Source organism: Rhinatrema bivittatum, chromosome 2, assembly GCF_901001135.1.
Source record: "Rhinatrema bivittatum chromosome 2, aRhiBiv1.1, whole genome shotgun sequence".
NCBI classification, from domain to species: Eukaryota; Metazoa; Chordata; class Amphibia; order Gymnophiona; family Rhinatrematidae; genus Rhinatrema; species Rhinatrema bivittatum.
In genome coordinates, this window is record NC_042616.1 from 638881761 (window position 1) to 638899047 (window position 17287).

The 17287-nt window shown below is 44.2% G+C and overlaps 1 protein-coding gene across 1 annotated transcript in view; it reads left to right on the forward strand.

Annotated features, from left to right (window-relative positions):
• Positions 1–17287, forward strand: part of CHCHD7 (coiled-coil-helix-coiled-coil-helix domain containing 7) — a 66912-nt gene that overhangs the window by 14436 nt on the left and 35189 nt on the right. Inside the window, exon 2 of the mRNA XM_029591313.1 lies at positions 12944–12999. Coding sequence (XP_029447173.1) covers positions 12955–12999 — 45 coding nt within the window. The 5' untranslated portion in view covers positions 12944–12954. The remainder of the gene's footprint in view (positions 1–12943; positions 13000–17287) is intronic.

Genomic DNA, 17287 nt, shown 5'->3' on the forward strand with positions numbered 1-17287 from the left:
ATCCTGTTGTCTACAAAGAATACCTGTTTACAAGTAAGCAACTTCAGCTTTTTTTTTTTTGGAGGAAAGCAGATAATCATCCACACAAGTGGAGACTATCAAGCTGAAGGTTCCATTTGATTAAATTTATATATTAATTAAATACATTTTTAGGAACAGTCTAAAAATGCTGTCCTGACAGGTGTTTTCTAGGCAGTAATAAGTGTAAAAATATGTATGGAATACAAAGCAGTTTTGCAGATATCTGAGGAGACTCACAGTGGGCAGCTGCACGGGAAGCATGTATTTGCTTATGAATGTAATCTCTGTGACTAGTTCTGAATAATATTGGAGGAAGCAGGCTATAAAATGTTCAAATAAAGTTAAGAAACCTTTTGTCTTTTTCTGAGCTCAGAGCTTTTCCATTCCAGTGCCATTGGGATTTTGGAGCATAAGAGAGCTTGTCTGGAACTGTAAAGTGTTCAGCTTTTAAATGGCAGGAGTCATTGCATAGCTCTAATGATAAATTATGCTACTACCACAATAAGGCAAATGTCCAAGACATTGAGATAACTGAATGGATTTTGATATTTTAAAACACATTCTGCTTATAATGGGCTCTTTCCTAGCATGTAGACAGATGGACTCAGGACCTGTGGGTTATGCTTCCCTGTCAGCAGATGGAGACTGAGCAAGCTGATGTCTGATATCCAAAATCTGCAGTGAAATCAGCCTGCCAGTATTCTCTGTCTTCAGCAGATGATGGCTGCTGTTCTCCCTATGGGGATTGCTTCAGATTTTGGAAGGAGAATTTAAAAAAAAAAAAAAAAAGCGCCCCTCCTGCAGTGATACCAGATGGTCCCTCCCCCAGTTGAGAATTCCTGATGTGACTTCCGTGATCCCTCAGATGTGTGCCTTGGTCCGGTAGCTGGCTTTCCTGGCAGGGACTTAGCTGATTGTACAGCATAAAGGCAGGAGGCTGAGTGTGGTGGTGAGGGCTGAACTCAAGTAACATATTTTTATTTATTTTTTTAAAGCTTAAGGCAAAAACAGTATAGAGGGATTGTGCAGGATTGTACTCCTTGCACAGTGTGCCATTCTGACATTTGTTCCTCCTCCGGGGAACTAGGCAGGGTGAGCTAGGACCTGCAGTTAGGCTTTTTCCCTGTGGGCCTTGGCAGTGCTTTTGTGCATGTGACTGCCCTCTACAGTAATGGTGTATGCAGTGCATCCAGCTCTGCCCACACATTGGTGTGCCAAAATGTTTTGGCATTGGTGGTGCACAGTTTTTGTGGGAGGTTCCCTCCCCTCCCCCCCCCCCCCCAAGGCTTGCAATCCTTTTTTTCATGCACAGTCCTCAGTTTTGACCAATCCTGTCAGGCCGGATCTTCAGCTGGTGAACCCTCTCTTCCAGTCCTGTGTTTAAGTTCCGAAGCATGCCTCTGTTCACTACAGGTATTCCCGACTGGAACCCGAATGGCACTAATGAGGCAGATTCCAACTCCCTGGAAGATGGGGAAATTCCCCCAGGACTGGATATCCTAGACCTTGAAGATGCTGGGTTTTCCTGGTGCAGATTCCATGTCTGAAGTAGAATCCCATTTTGGTTTCTGTACATATTCCTCTTGCTTTTTTCCTGTTATGGACACCATTCAAGAATTGATTGGCCTTTGGTGCACCCCATTCAAGATCAATTTCAAAGGGGGTCGGACAGTGGAAGCCCTGTACCGCCTGGATCCAGCAGTGAGAGCGTTTCATGTTTTCAGAAAGTGGATGCACTGGTCTGTGCAGACTCTAAGCAGATGACTATCCCCATGGAGGGAGTAGCGGCCTCGAAAGATGTGTATGATCGAAGGATTGAGCCAAGCCTTTGAAGCAGGGGTGATGACTTTACAAATAGCTTCCTCTTGTGCCCTAGTGTCATGATCTGGTCTTTCTCTCTCAAGAAGATGATGATGATTCTGGAGTCAATTCCAGAACAGTTATTGAAACCGTTGCCTTTTTAGCAGATGTGGGCTGCAATTTGTCTGTACCTTGGCTAGAGGAATGGCTTCTGTGATGGTGGCCAGGCATAAACTATGGCTGCAAAATTGGTTGGTGATGCGCTCTCCAAAGCTAGTCTTACGAAAAAGCCTTTTAAAAGGTCACTCTTGTTTGAGAAATTGGCCAGTAAGTGGGGGAAATCTCTAGTCCCTTGGTTGCCAGAGGATAAGAAGCAGTTGCAGCACCCCTCTGATATGAAGGGTTCCAAGCATTTTTGTCCCTACAGAGGGTCTACCTTTCAGAGGACTTTGCTCCTCTTGGGCTGTCTGAGACCTACCAAAAGGCCTACTTGGGTAGCAGATCTTCCTAAGCTTCCCAATGAAGGTTTGCAGACCCACCTTCAGGAACAAGAGATAGGGGATGCCTCTCTTTCATCAGAGGTGGGTTGAGATCACATCAGTAGATCCTGGAAGTGATATGTGCTGGAATTTCACAGTATTCCTCGGGACCTCTTCATGGTGTCTTCTTGCCACTCCCCAAGAAGAAGCAGGCTGTGAAATATATGCTTCTAAGGCTCCTCCAGTTGAGGGCTGTAATTCCAGTGCCTACATCTCAAAGTATGGGGAGATATTCCATTTATTTTGTTTTGCCCAAGGAGGGTTCCTTTTTGTCCCATCCTCTGCGGGTGACTCATTTTCACTTACGCTCAATGATAATGGCCATGCAGTCGGGAATTTCTGACCTCCCTGGACTGTCCAAGGCCTACCTTCATATTCCCATCCATTTGGAGCACAGTTTTCTGCGTTTTGCAGTGTTGGGGTGCCATTATCAGTTTTTGGTGCTCCCTTCTGGTCTAGCCACTGCTTCCAGAATGTTTTCCAAGGTTATGGTGGTAGTGATGTTGAGAAGAGATGGAATCCTGGTACACCCGTATCTGGACAACTTGATGATTAGAGCCACATCTCTCGAAGAGAGCCACCTGTTGACCTGCAAGATCTCCTTATTACAGGAGCTCAGTTGGGTAGTGAACCTGGCCAAAATCAGACTTCAGCCATTTCCAGTCCTTGGAGTATCTGGGTGTTCGGTTTGACACGAGGCAGGTCAAAGTTTTCCTGCTAGAAGTTCAGGTTCAGAAATTGATATCCAGGTATGTCTATTGATGAGAACCATATGCCCAACGGTGTGGTCCTATCTACAGGTGATTGGTTTAATGGTGGCAACCCTGGAAGTGGTGCTGTGGGCAAGGGCACATATGCATCCTCTTCAGCACTCCCTGCTATCTAATTGGAATCCACAGTCTCGGACTATTCGGTTCGGCTCCACTTACCATTGAATATCTGCAGTGGTGGCTGCAGGAGGATTATCTGAGAGAGTGTTTCCTTGACCTCCTCGAACTGGTTGATACTTGCGATTAGATGCAAGTCTTCAGGGTTGGGTAAATCCACTGTTGGGGGGGGGGGGGGGAGGCCTGAGAATGCTAGAATACTGAAGAGTCCCTCTGGAACATCACCTGGAAGCCTGGGCAGTTCACTACAGACTGGGTCAAGTGATCAGTGATGTCGGACAATGTAATTATGGTGGTCTACATCAGTCTACAAGGAAGAATGAAGAGCCAGCAAATGTTGCAGGAAGTAGACCAACTTATGGAATGGGTGGGAGGACATCTACAGATCTTGGCCTCTAACATTGCAGGAAAAGACAATGTAAGCAGACTTTTTCAGCAGGGAGAGTCTGGACCCAGGAGAATGGGTGTTTGGACGAGGCGTTTCAGTTGGAAGGGGCCTTCCGTTCTTAGACCTGCTGGTGACTTTTTGCAATGCAAAGATTCCATGATTCTTTAATTATGGAAGAGATCCATGGTCCCTGGGCATAGATGTTCTCATACAGGTCTGGCTGGAAGACAAGTGCCTTTCCTCTGTGGCCCTTGTTGGGCAGGATAGTTCGCAAGATTGAAGGCCATAGGAGGGTAGTACTCCTGGTGGTACCAGATTGGCCCCAACAGTAGAGGTATGCAGATCTGCGAAGACTTGTGGAGACCCCCTTTGTCTTCCGCCACACAAGAATCTATTGCAGCAGGGACCTTTCCTTCGCAAAGACCAGTCTCTGTTTTGTCTTACGGTTTGGCCCTTGAGAGGGCTCATTTGTCGAAGTGTGGTTATTCTTCTGCAGTGATTATTACCTTGTTCTGTGCATGGAAGTTCTTCACTTCCTTGGAAGATTTGGAGAGTGTTTTTTGAGTCCTGATGTGAGGATCGAAGTGTTCTTCCTCATTTTGGTTAAGATCCTGCTCGTTTTGGAATTTTTGCAGGATGGGTTAAATTTAAGGATTGGCCCTTAAATCCTTGATGGTACAGGTTGCGACTCTTGCCTGTTTCAGGAGCTCAGTGAATGGAGATTCCTTATTGTCTCTTCCTGATGTGACCTGTTTTGTTTTTTTTGTGAAGGGAATGAATCATCTTTAGTCTCCTTTTGAGGTTACCAGTTCCATTGTGGAGTCTTAATTTGCTGTTGGAAATCTTAGTGGGCCCTACATTCCAGCCTCTGCATGGCCTTTCCTTGCAGTTATTGACCTTTTGAAAACAGTTTTCCTGGTGGCTATATGTTCTGCGTGTCTAATTTCTGAGCTACAGGCCTTGTCTTGCCGGGAGCTGTTCCTTCGGGTGAATCCAGGGGCATTAGAACTACATACTGTTCTATCCTTCTTGTCTAAGGTGGTCTTGGAATTTTATTTGAATCGGTCCATTTCCTTGCAGAGGAGTATCGCTTCTTGCATCCCTTGGATGTTGAGTTATGTCATGCGGTATCTTCAGGCTTCTGAACCTTTCCAAAAGACAGATCGCCTGTTTATCCTTCATGGTGGATGGAAGCTGGGTGAACCAGCTTCGTGGGCTACTTTAGCTCGCTGGATTAAGGAGGTAGTCACATCAGTGCATGTGGATACTGAAAAGCCATTGCCTACTTGAGTAAGACACGTTCCACTAGGGCTCAGGCAGTGTGGGGGTTAGATTGTTGTCTCCAGTTGACAATTGCCAAGCTGCAACATGGTCCTCACACATTTTTATCGTCTGGATTTGCAGGCCCGGGAGGATGCACCCTTTGTACGTGCGGTGTTGACTAGATCACGGGCAGCTCCCCACCCTGTTCAGGAGTAGCTTTGGTACATCCCACTGCTCTTGAGTCCATCTGTCTATACAGGAAGGGAGAAGTTACTACATAACTGATTTTGTTTTCCTTAGTGTAGACAGATGGACTCAACTTTCTGCCTTTGACACAATCATTTGGTAGCCTATGGTCCTCCAGTGGGACTAATTGTTCCAGAGGATTACTAGTAAATGTTCATCCAGTCCCTAGACTGGGATACATGTGTTCCTTGAGTTGTTTGTTGGTTGAGTACAGTAATGGTTGACTTTTTTTAATCAAGTTTTTTGCTAGTCTGTCCACAGTTGCTTTTGAAGAGAATACTGGCAGGCTGGTATCGCTGCAGGAGAATATATACTGTGATGTCAGCTTGCTCTGTCTCCATCTGCTGGCAGGGGAGCATAAGCCACTGGTCCTGAGTCCATCTGTTTACAATATTATCAGGAAGGTAGTAACTTATCCATTTGTAATGCTTCATATTAGGAGCACTGGGTTTGGTAGTGTTTGTGCATATTTTGTTAAACTAAAGATATCAGTCCTATATGTTTAAAAGAAAATACACTGGTGGTGATTCTTCAGTGGCTACTTGCAGCATATCTGTTTCAGGAAGCTAAAGGCATTTTAAATTAGCAAATAACTTGTTTGGGGGCTGGTTTTCATATTGCTGTTGCTCCTCTTAGTCTTTCATCTCAATGGTCCTTCATATTAGGATGGAGATGAATTACTTTGCTTTTTGGAATAAAGTAAGTGTGGCTGTTTCAGTGAAATCTGGGGTGAGGGCATTAGTGAGAAGGGGCTGTTAAGCGAAACATTATTGGTAGTAATTTCAAGTTTTAACTGTAGAGATGTTGGTTTTAGGATGGTGCCATTCTAGTGGATGAACTGGGTGATTTTTTGAGGTGGTTATTTGGGAGAGGTTGTAAAGAGTAGGGAGCAGTATTTTGTTCCGTTGTTGTTGTTGTTGTTATTATTATTATTATTGTAAAGCTTGTTGCTAAGTTATGTTACATTGTGAACCGAGGTGATGTTTTGCAAACGTGCCTCGGTATATAAGAAACCATTAAATAAATAAAATAAATAAATAAATATTTGGAATTTGGGGAGATGGTGTAGATAGTGCACTGTCTGGTTTTTTTGTTTTGTTTTTATTTGTTTTTATACAGGTGATTTTTGCCTGTCTATATGTAATTTTTAACTTTCATTGTTCAATGCCTGGGCAAGTTTTGTTACCTGGTAAGGCGATTTTTATATAAGAAATTAAACTTAGTTACCCAGGTATTTTTTCCTAATTTTTATACCCTTTCAACTCAGCCAATCATGGTGACAGTCGTTGGCCAGATATCAAGACTATAACTCCCTGAAATGCAGTAATACGGTCTGGTAACAAAGTGTTGCTATTGAGTGATGGTTGGGTTGCCCCTCTCCTCTGAGGATTTGAAAACTGCAAAGGCAGAATCTCCAGTCCAGGGATTAGCATTCTGGCCTGAAGATCAAGCTTGGATTCTCAACATGGCAACATGCAGCTGTATCACTAAGCCACCAGACAAACCCATGATTAGTGTTTTCCCGTCGATAGCAGGGCTGAATTAGCCATGCTGTCATGGGATCTGTCCGTCAGGTCCAGAAGGCGGAGCTTGATAAAGCAGAGGTTAGACTTTTAGTCCCTCTGCGGCTGCGCGTGGTTTCCCGCGCAGGAACAACAGAATCACCTCAGTCTGTTTTTCCGCGCGCCAGAACGCACGCGGAGCGTTTTTTCTCTTCAAAAAATGTCCAAATCAGGATTTAAACGTTGCCGATGCGGCAGAGTTATGGCGAAAACAGATGGTCATGACCGCTGTTATCGCTGTCTCGGAATTCATCATAACATAAAAGAATGCGAGTTCTGTGCCAAGATGTCCCCAAGAGCACAAAAACAGAGAGCCTACCGCATTCAGGAACTTTTAACCACTTCTGATCCTTCTGAGGTACAGTCTTCACCGGGACCGGTGAAAACGGATAATCATCAGAAAAAGAGACCAACTTCCTGTGGAAATCTTTCAGAAAAAAGTCAGGGCTCTGACTTTCAAAGGGGTAGGTCCCCTCTTCGAGAACCACATTCTTCTACTAAACATGCTAAGCACGGCGCAGGGCGTACTTTACAGTCAAGTAAGTCTGTGCATGATTATACGCGCCATACTAAGGCGCAGGAACGCACTCTGCCCTCTTCGTCGGCGCAGCACCGTAAAAAGGTGACAAAACCGCGCAAGCATTCTGCTGCGCGCTCAACGGCGCACCCCTTCTCTGCGCAACCGGCGCCGATGGTGGATCTTACCGGCGCAACACACTCCCTTGCGCAGTCGACAGCATTACCTTCTGCGCAGCCGACTTCATCTGCGCCAGTGGCGCTGCAAAGATCGTCTTCGGCGCAGACCGCCGCGCAGTCCACGCCAGCGCAGTCGGCGCCTCAACAAGCGACGGCGCACCTACATGTGCTTTCTACTGCGCAGCTAGCGCAACCGGCGCAACACACGGTTTCTGCGCAGCAAACGCAACACCCTACTTCTGCGCAGACACTTCTTCAGAGCTCTTCTATCCACAAGCCAGTGAATATAGATACATCTACGGTACCCAGTGATATTGTAAAGCCTGCGGGGTCCCAACCACAATCTCTTTCTACTAAACAGAGAGTTCAAGAGAGCACACAGCGACCAAAAGAATGGTATTCCCTTTCGGGAAAATCAAATCGGGGGGAGATGGCGCAAGGTGTACAGTCAGTACTGGTCCACCGAAAAAGGAAACACCATTCCTCCCATTCTACAGCTTCCTCTAGCTCCCATCCTACGTGTGAATCCTTATCTCACAAACGTAAGAGACGACATAGTTCACATACCCGAGCTCATAGCCAACGTGAACGTTTGCATACTCATCGTTCTTCCGGCAGCCCGCCGACGTCTAAAATATCTAGACGGGTGCAACCCGCATCATCAATCTCGTCTTCCCAGTCGAAATCGATTACAAAGACATCAAGTTCCAGATCACCTTCTCATCGGTCATACTCAAAAAGTAGATCCCATACTCCTGCGCCTCAATCTCCTTCACAGCAGCTTGCAACCCAGACTGGTCAGAGACCACAAATGCCGGAAACTGCGAAGGAAGCTTTTTTCCAGCTTTCTCAATCATTGTCTGGTTTCTTCGAGACTATGGAGTCCACTTTCAGCATGCCTCCTCAAGATAGTCTACAGGATACGGATAGTAGATTACCAAAGCTACGGTCTACGCAGCAAACACAACCACTATCTCCTGCTTCAGCGCATCATGTTTCGCCCGCACTAAGCGTGCATACTTTTCGGGATTCTCACTCACCGTCACCATCCCTCTCCCCGTCCTCTTCTACGGGGTTTCCTTCGGATCCTATGGAACAACCGGCGGAACCATATTCACCACCGGAAGATCTTACATATCCCCGGTTCTTAGAGAAAATGGGACAAATCTTAAAATTACCACTACAAAAAGAAGCGGACCCACGGGCTGAAACCCTAGGTCTTCTTCGTATTTTCGACATGCCAGGTGAACCACTGTCTATTCCACCGCATGAACTACTTCACCAAGTACTTCTAAAGTCATGGGAGACGCCTCAATCTATCACGGCTGTTTCACGAAAATCTGACTTAAAATTTCGGATGAAGAAAGAAGCACCTTACTCCCTCCCACAGCTTCCTCATGAGTCCATTGTGGTGGAGTCTGCTATGCAGCGCTTTAAGAAAATGAGGTCCCATTCTTCTTATCCCCCCAATAAGGATAACCAATATTTGGACGAAGTTGGACGAAAAATTTTTCAAAATTCTATGTTAACAACCCGAATTTTGAACCATCAATTTTATATGGTTCAATACCTTTATGATTGCATTCAGGCAACTAAAGGCCTTTTATCAGCGTCAGCTACGAATCCCCCACAAACGTTACATGATATGGAAGAGTGTACAAGACATCTCCTCCGATCCATATATGAAGGAATGGAAAATTCCTCAAGAGCTTCCGCAGTCTCCATCGCAGCCCGACGTACGGCATGGCTTCGTTCGAGTTCAATTCGAGAGGATGTCCATCATAAGCTGGCTAATCTCCCTTGTATTGAGACAATCTTTTTGGAACGAAACTCCAGGAAACCGTGGGGAAACTCAAAGACGAGGCCATGGCAGTTCAGTCACTGCAATCATCGACATCGTCTCAGTTCCCTAGACGTAGTTATCCTGCTAATCGTCGTTCGAGTTATGGTCGAAGGCCTTATCGGTCCTATCAACCATATCGACCTCCAACTTATTCTAATTATCAGAGGCCGCAGCAGCAGCCCCAACAGTCTCAATCATCACGTCGAGGTAGAGCCCGTACCCAACGACCGCAACAACAACTCTCCACGACTGCTGCTAAACCCGCTCAGTCTTTTTGAGTCCACAGCCACCACTTTCTCTCCATGCTCCACCAGGAAAGATTCAGACATGCTTCCCAGCATGGCAATGCATTACATCCGACCACTGGGTGTTACAGATAGTCCGAACCGGTTATCAGTTGCAGTTTCTTCACAAACCGAACCTGCCATTTTTTCCCCCAAACCAGTACCCGAGTTCACAGAATCAGCTACAATCGGAAATCTCCTCCCTTCTTCAAGTACGAGCCATTCAGAAATTATCGCAAGCCCAAGTCAACAAGGGGTTTTATTCCCCTTACTTCCTTGTGCCAAAGAAAACGGGGGGACAACGCCCCATACTAGACTTGAGAGAGCTCAACAAATTCCTAATAAGGGAAAAATTCAAGATGGTGTCTTTGAAGTCAATTCTCCCTCTACTACAACCCAACGATTGGATGTGCTCCATCGATCTCAAAGATGCCTACACCCATATTCCAATCCACTCCAACTCCTGGAAATACCTATGCTTCACATACCAGAACACTCATTACCAGTACCGGGTTCTTCCCTTCGGCCTATCTGCGGCCCCCAGAGTCTTTACCAAGTGCATGGTAGTAGTGGTGGCTCATCTTCGGAAACAAGGCATAACAATTTTTCCGTATCTCGACGACTGGTTGATAGTAGCTCAATCAAGAGAAATGTTGCTAGACCATCTTCACCTGATAATAACCTGTCTGCAGGAATTGGGGTTGGTCATCAATTTCACGAAATCCCATCTTCAACCCACACAACAGTTAATATTCATAGGAGCCCGTCTCGACACCACACGGTGCAGAGCTTACCTTCCAACGGAAAGACAGCTCCTCCTACAACCTCTTCTTCAACATCTTCACAGAAGTCATACCACGACTGCGAGACACTTGCTAGTAGTCTTGGGACACATGGCAGCAGCCAATTTTACAGTATCCAACACCAGGCTCCATATGAGACGACTTCAGTGGGGATTAAAACGTCAATGGAAACAACATATTCAACCATTGACTCACATGATCACAATTACTGCAGCCATGCAGCAAGACATCTCCTGGTGGCTGAACCCCACTGTTCTTTCCAAGGGAGCTCTATTTCGCAGTCCGAGTCACGACTTAGTCCTGACGACGGATGCCTCAAGAAAGGGCTGGGGAGCCCACTTGGACATCTACGAGACACAAGGTCTCTGGAGTCCTGCCGAACAAATACTACAGATCAATTTATTGGAACTCAGAGCGATCAGGAAGGCGCTTCTCACCTTTCAACCTTATCTAAAAGGTCGCAGAGTAATGATTTATACGGACAACCAAGTGGCCATGTTTTATGTCAACAAACAGGGAGGAACAGGGTCCTGGGCCCTATGCAAGGAAACCCTGTTAATATACCAGCATGCACATCTCCACTGCATTCATCTGCAAGCCACCTACCTTCCCGGAGTAGACAATGTGAGAGCGGACAGATTAAGCCGCATTTTCCATCCTCACGAATGGGCACTCCAGGGGGAAGTCGCCCAACATGTATTCAATCAGTGGGGAACCCCAATAATCGACCTCTTCGCGACGGAGAACAATACACAACTTCCTCGTTTCTGCTCCATACGGCCCAGTCTCCGCAGAGAAGCCCAGGACGCTTTCCTACTGTCTTGGTCGCAGAATCTACTATATGCTTTTCCTCCAATTCCTCTCATATCAAGAACAATACAGAAATGCATAGAGGACAAAGCCTCCTTAATCCTCATTGCCCCCGCATGGCCTCGTCAACCATGGTACAGTTTTCTCCTCCGCCTGTCACAGGAACCTCCGATTCCACTTCCACGACGTCCAGATCTCTTAATTCAAGATCAAGGGACATTACTGCACCCCATGCATGCATCTCTTCATTTGACAGCATGGCTCTTGAACGGAGCACTTTAACCCATTATAGTATCTCCAACCGTGCTCAATTGATTATGTTAGAATCCAGAAAGTTATCCACCAGACGAAACTATCAATATAAATGGCATCGCTATTCTCTTTGGTGTACTAAACACAGTTTGCAACCAATCACTTGTCCTCCAGAGAAGTTACTTGATTACTTATGTACACTTTTTGACGCTGGGTTAGCAGCATCCTCCATTCGCGTGCACCTAAGTGCAATCTCAGCTTACCATGGACTATATAACAATGCCACTATTTCAACACATCCACTCCTTTCTCGTTTCATTAAAGGACTGTATCGCATCCGACCACCTGTCGCTAAACCGACAGTGCCGTGGGACATCAACACAATTTTGGAGCGTCTCATGCTACCTCCCTTCGAACCGCTGGAGGAGGCCCACCCCAAATACTTAACCTGGAAGGTGGTCTTTCTGGTGGCTGTTACTTCAGCACGACGAGTAAGTGAATTGCAAGCACTAGTACACTATTTTCCCTATTTGCAGTTTTTTCCTCAAAAGGTGGTTCTCCGAACACACCCATCTTTTTTACCGAAAGTGGTTTCCTCTTTTCATATCAACCAAACCATTGAACTTCCTACATTTTTTCCTTCACCCCATTCAGGTGATAGGGAAAAGCGACTTCACACCTTAGACTGCAAACGAGTGCTGCAGTGTTACCTATCTAGGACTCAGGCCATTTCCAGACCTTCACAGTTATTCCTTTCCTACGATCCTAAAGCACCGGGTCTACCAGTTTCCAAGCGAACCATTTCTAGTTGGATTGTCCAATGTATTCAATATTGTTATAAGACTCATGAATTCCCTTTGTCTTCTACACCTACCGCCCACCAAGTACGAGCTTGGTCTACTTCTTGGGCACATCTCAGTAGTGTCCAGCCTGCAGACATTTGCAAAGCGGCCACATGGACATCACTGCATACCTTTACTTCGCACTATTGCCTCGATCAGCAAACCTCGCAAGATGCTAAGGTTGGACGAGCAGTATTGAACTCTTTGTCATCTAAATTGCAGTGACTGCCACATCGTCCTAATCACGTACTGCAGCTGCAGATAACTAACGTGATTCATGCTTTGGACTCCCATGACAGCATGGCTAATTCAGCCCTGCTATCGACGGGAAAAGCAAGTTTGCTTACCGTAAACGGTGTTTCCGTAGATAGCAGGATGAATTAGCCATGCTGACCCACCCTCCTCCCTGGCAGTCACTACGTCTTTGACTATTACAGCTTAATTACAGACTGAGGTGATTCTGTTGTTCCTGCGCGGGAAACCACGCGCAGCCGCAGAGGGACTAAAAGTCTAACCTCTGCTTTATCAAGCTCCTCCTTCTGGACCTGACGGACAGATCCCATGACAGCATGGCTAATTCATCCTGCTATCTACGGAAACACCGTTTACGGTAAGCAAACTTGCTTTATGAAGCTTTGGTATTGCAAAAAATCATTTTATCAATAATATTGAATGAAGACTTGACAGTGTCTCTCTCTTTTGGACAGAAACACGTTGTATGATGGCTAGGATGAGAGACCACGATTTAAATCCTTGTTTGGAGGTAAGAGGGTTAGGATACCCAGATTGCACAAAGTTGAGATGCATGAAATCATTTTAAAACATATATGAGAAGCTGAAGGTAGACTCTTGCAGTTTTATATAGTCCCACAGATTGAGCTTTTTGTTTTCTCCCTTTCAAATAACTGATGTACTTTATTATAGCTTGGTATTTAACCATTGGCTATTTGTATTAAACAGTATAGCCAAAATCATCTGACTGTGGATCTAATATAAGCCAGAAAATGTTTCTTTGGTGCATTTAGCCCATACTAGATAAATCCCAGAAGGTACTAAAGAACCTCTTAGATTACAGGTTCCAAATTTTTTACCTAAAACTGCAGAAGAAGATTACTACTATTTTTTTTTTCAACGTTAAAATAAATGAGCCCATAGCAAATTGAGAAGTTTGTAGCCCACCTCTAACGAATATAAAACTTCTTTCAAAAAAACACTTTCAAAGTGTATTAGTCATCAATCATTTTAGTCCTCTACAGCAGGTTTATGGAATAGGGCTAGATTATTAAATCAATTTAATACATAAAGTCAATTTGAGATTTAAATTCCTTTTTTGAAATGAATCAAAAGTCCCAGAGAAATCCAGATCTAAGTTCCCCTTACATACTATATCATAATTTACATATGAGATCAGATCCATTGGTCTCCTAATACATCAATAAGTTGGTCAAAAACTACTGGTTATTCAACTTTGTTGAATGAATGTTTTTGACCTGAACTAAATAGTAAATATAAAACAATGGAGGAGAAATACATCTCCACGCATCTATGAAACAGTTGGACCTTTGTTTCCTTCAGAAAAATTAACTTTTATTTAAGATCTTGTACCACTTTCATGTAGTGATAGAAAATGAGCAAATGGTTTTTTTTGGTTTTTTTTGTGGACTCCTGTCCACTAAAAACCTGAACTGAGACCACAAACTCAATTTCATAGACTATCAGGCAGCTTTAAAATGACAATCTAACCACTACCAACAAGAGCTGAATTTGAAATGACCTAGCAATGACAAGACTGGCACAGGAATACAGAGCCTACTTATGAGGCTGTCAGTATAGCCTTTGGCTAAAAACTGAGTTATTTTCCCCCATGTGGGATATAATTTGGTATAACATCAAACATTTTTTAATCAAAGTAGCTCGATACAAACCAGAAAAGATGAGATCAGTGTAAAGAGCAGAAAAATTCTAAAGTATGCGTGTATCTTATAAAATCCGGGGTCAGCGCGCGCAAGGTTGCACAAAATCGGCAGCCTGCGCGTGCCGAGCCACGCAGCCAGCCTCCGTTTCCTCCGCATCCCCCCCCCCCCCCCCACCTTTGTTGTGCAAGTTACGCCTGCTTGAAGCAGGCGTAACTTGCGCGCAGTGCTGGGGGACTCGGACCGCCCCCTCCCGCCCCGGGACTTGCGGGCGCCGGCGGCCTAAGCAAAATAGGCGTGCTGGCGAGCAGGGCTTTTAAAATCTACCCCACAGTATCTGCGCCTGACTCTGTTTCACTCCACAAATAGAGCTGCCTCGGGGGCTACTGTATATACTGTTGTGTTTTTCTTAATAAAGGTACCATGATTCACATCCAAATCTTGTTGGTTACTCCAAGTTATCTATACTACGTAAATGCTGGATAAAGCACTGCCTGATATACTTGTTTGTTTCTGATGTACTCAAAATGAATTATGTTCTTCCTTATTGAGAGACGGAAGACTGCAGAGAGCTAGATACACAGCAGCCCTTGAGATAAGGCATGGAAGGGCTGTTGTGTACACCACTTATGATGTGCTTAAAGTCAAAATTTGAATTGAAATTTAAACTTTTGCCACAAGAAAAAATGTTATGTATACCTGTGCACAACAGATTTAAGGTTACAGATATTTAAGTGGCACCAAGCATAGTGATTTTTTTCTTGTGGCCAATGCTGCTAGCAGCGTGGCAAAAGTTTAAATTTCAATTCAAATTTTGACTTTAAGCACATCATAAGTGGTGTACACAACAGCCCTTCCATGCCTTATCAAGGGCTGCTGTGTATCTAGCTCTCTGCAGTCTTCCGTCTCTCAATAAGGAAGAACATAATTCATTTTGAGTACATCAGAAACAAACAAGTATATCAGGCAGTGCTTTATCCAGCATTTACGTAGTATAGATAACTTGGAGTAACCAACAAGATTTGGATGTGAATCATGGTACCCTTTAAGAAAAACACAACACTAGAAACATAGAAATGACAGCAGAAGAAGACCAAACAGCCCATCCAGTCGACCCAGCAAGCTTTCACACTTATTTGTCTCATCTGTTACTCTGACTGCTGAGGTCAGGGCCCTTATTGGTAACTTTTTGGTTCTAATTTCCTTCCACCTCCGCCATTGATGTAGAGAGCAGTGCTGGAGCTGCAAAGTGAAATATCAAGCCTAATTGGTTAGGGGTGGTAACCGCCGCAATAAGCAAGCTACTCCCACGCAATAAGCAAGCTACTCCCACGCTTATTTGTTTACCCAGCCTGTGCAATTTAGTCCTTGTTGGTTGTTGTCTGAATATAAATCCTCTTTTCTTCATTCCCTTGCCATTGAAGCAGAGAGCTACACTGGATATGCATTGAAAGTGAAGTATCAGGCTATTTGGTTTGGGATAGTAACCGCCACAACAAGCAAGCTGCTCCCACGCTTATTTGTGAATGCAAATTCTTTTTCCCACATTTCCTCTTACCGTTGAAGCATAGAGCAATGTTGGAGTCGCATTAAACGTGTGTGTTTATTGAATAAGGGTATTAATCACCAGGTAATAGCCAACATTCCCGCAAGCCACCCCCATGCCTCTTCTCTTCATTCACATACTCAAGACTTTATGGATCCATAGTGTTTATCCCATGCTCCTTTGAAATCCTTCACAGTTTTGGTCTTCACCACTTCCTCCGGAAGGGCGTTCCAGGCATCCATCACCCTCTCCATGAAGAAATACTTCCTGACATTGGTTCTGAGTCTTTCTCCCTGGAGTTTTAAATCGTGACCCCTAGTTCTTCTGATTTTTTTTTTTTTTTTTTTTTTTTTTCCAATGGGAAAGTTTTGTCGTTTACGATGGATCATTAAAACCTTTCAAGTATCTGAAAGTCTGTATCATATCACTCCTGCTCCTCCTTTCCTCCAGGGTATACATATTTAAGTTCTTCAATCTCTCCTCATAAGTCATTTGAAGACCATTCACCTTTTTTGTTGCCCTTCTCTGGACCGCCTCCATCCTGTCTCTGTCCCTACAGAGATATGGTCTCCAAAACTGAGCACAGTTCTGGAAACTGCCAACCGCTATCAATGCACTATAGGCTTCTTGCAAGGGATGCAAGACCTTATTGCCCAGTAGTTTATAGAACTCTGCAGAGAAGCCGTCAGGGCCTGGTGCTTTTAATAACTTGGCTTGGTGAATACCATTCTGAATCTCTTGAATATTTTTTGGGAGCATGTAAGAGCTCTATTTTGCTATCATTTAAGCGAGGCTAGCTTACCATGTTAAGGTACTGTGAAATAGCTGAGTCGTCAGCTTCATCTGCAGTGTACAGTGTTTGGTAAAAAACTACAAAAAATATTAGCAATGTCTGAGAGCTGACCACCCTATCTCCAGAGTCCTTCATGGTGGGTATGTAATTTTTGCCCTTTTTTGAGATTTTTATCAATTGAGCGACAAATTTACTGGTTTATTGCCAAAGTCATAAACTCCGAACGGAACCCTCATCACAAAATTTCAAGAAAGCCCTAAAAACCTGGCTTTTTCAAAAAGCCTATCCAGACATCGAACCCCAAACCACAACCCCACCAAGAGATCACATAAGACCTCCAACAATGGTCCATACTATCTCAATGACGTTAGCTATTATAACAACAATGTTAAGAAACTAAACAGCATATGTTATCATTGTTAAAGCACCACAGAGTTTTTGCAATGTTACCATGTTTGTTACAATGTAAAGATAATTTGACCACCGTCACATTATCAAAAAAAGTTATCTTGTAAACCGACATGATACCCACGGGTGAATCTCGGTATATAAAAACAAATATAAAATAAAGTGAAAAAACTTACTCTTGTAGTAGGTCAAGGACTTTTTAGCCCTCTGTAAAAGCTTATTGAGGGACAGTTAGGCTCAATGAGCAGCTCCCATCTGTTTTTTGTTTTTTTTTTTTCCCAATTTGACTGTTTATTAGGAGTAGAGTATTCAGAATAAACAATAACAGTCGAATACACAACTGAATCAAATTCCAATCAGTAAATAAACAAACAAATCATGGCCAACCATA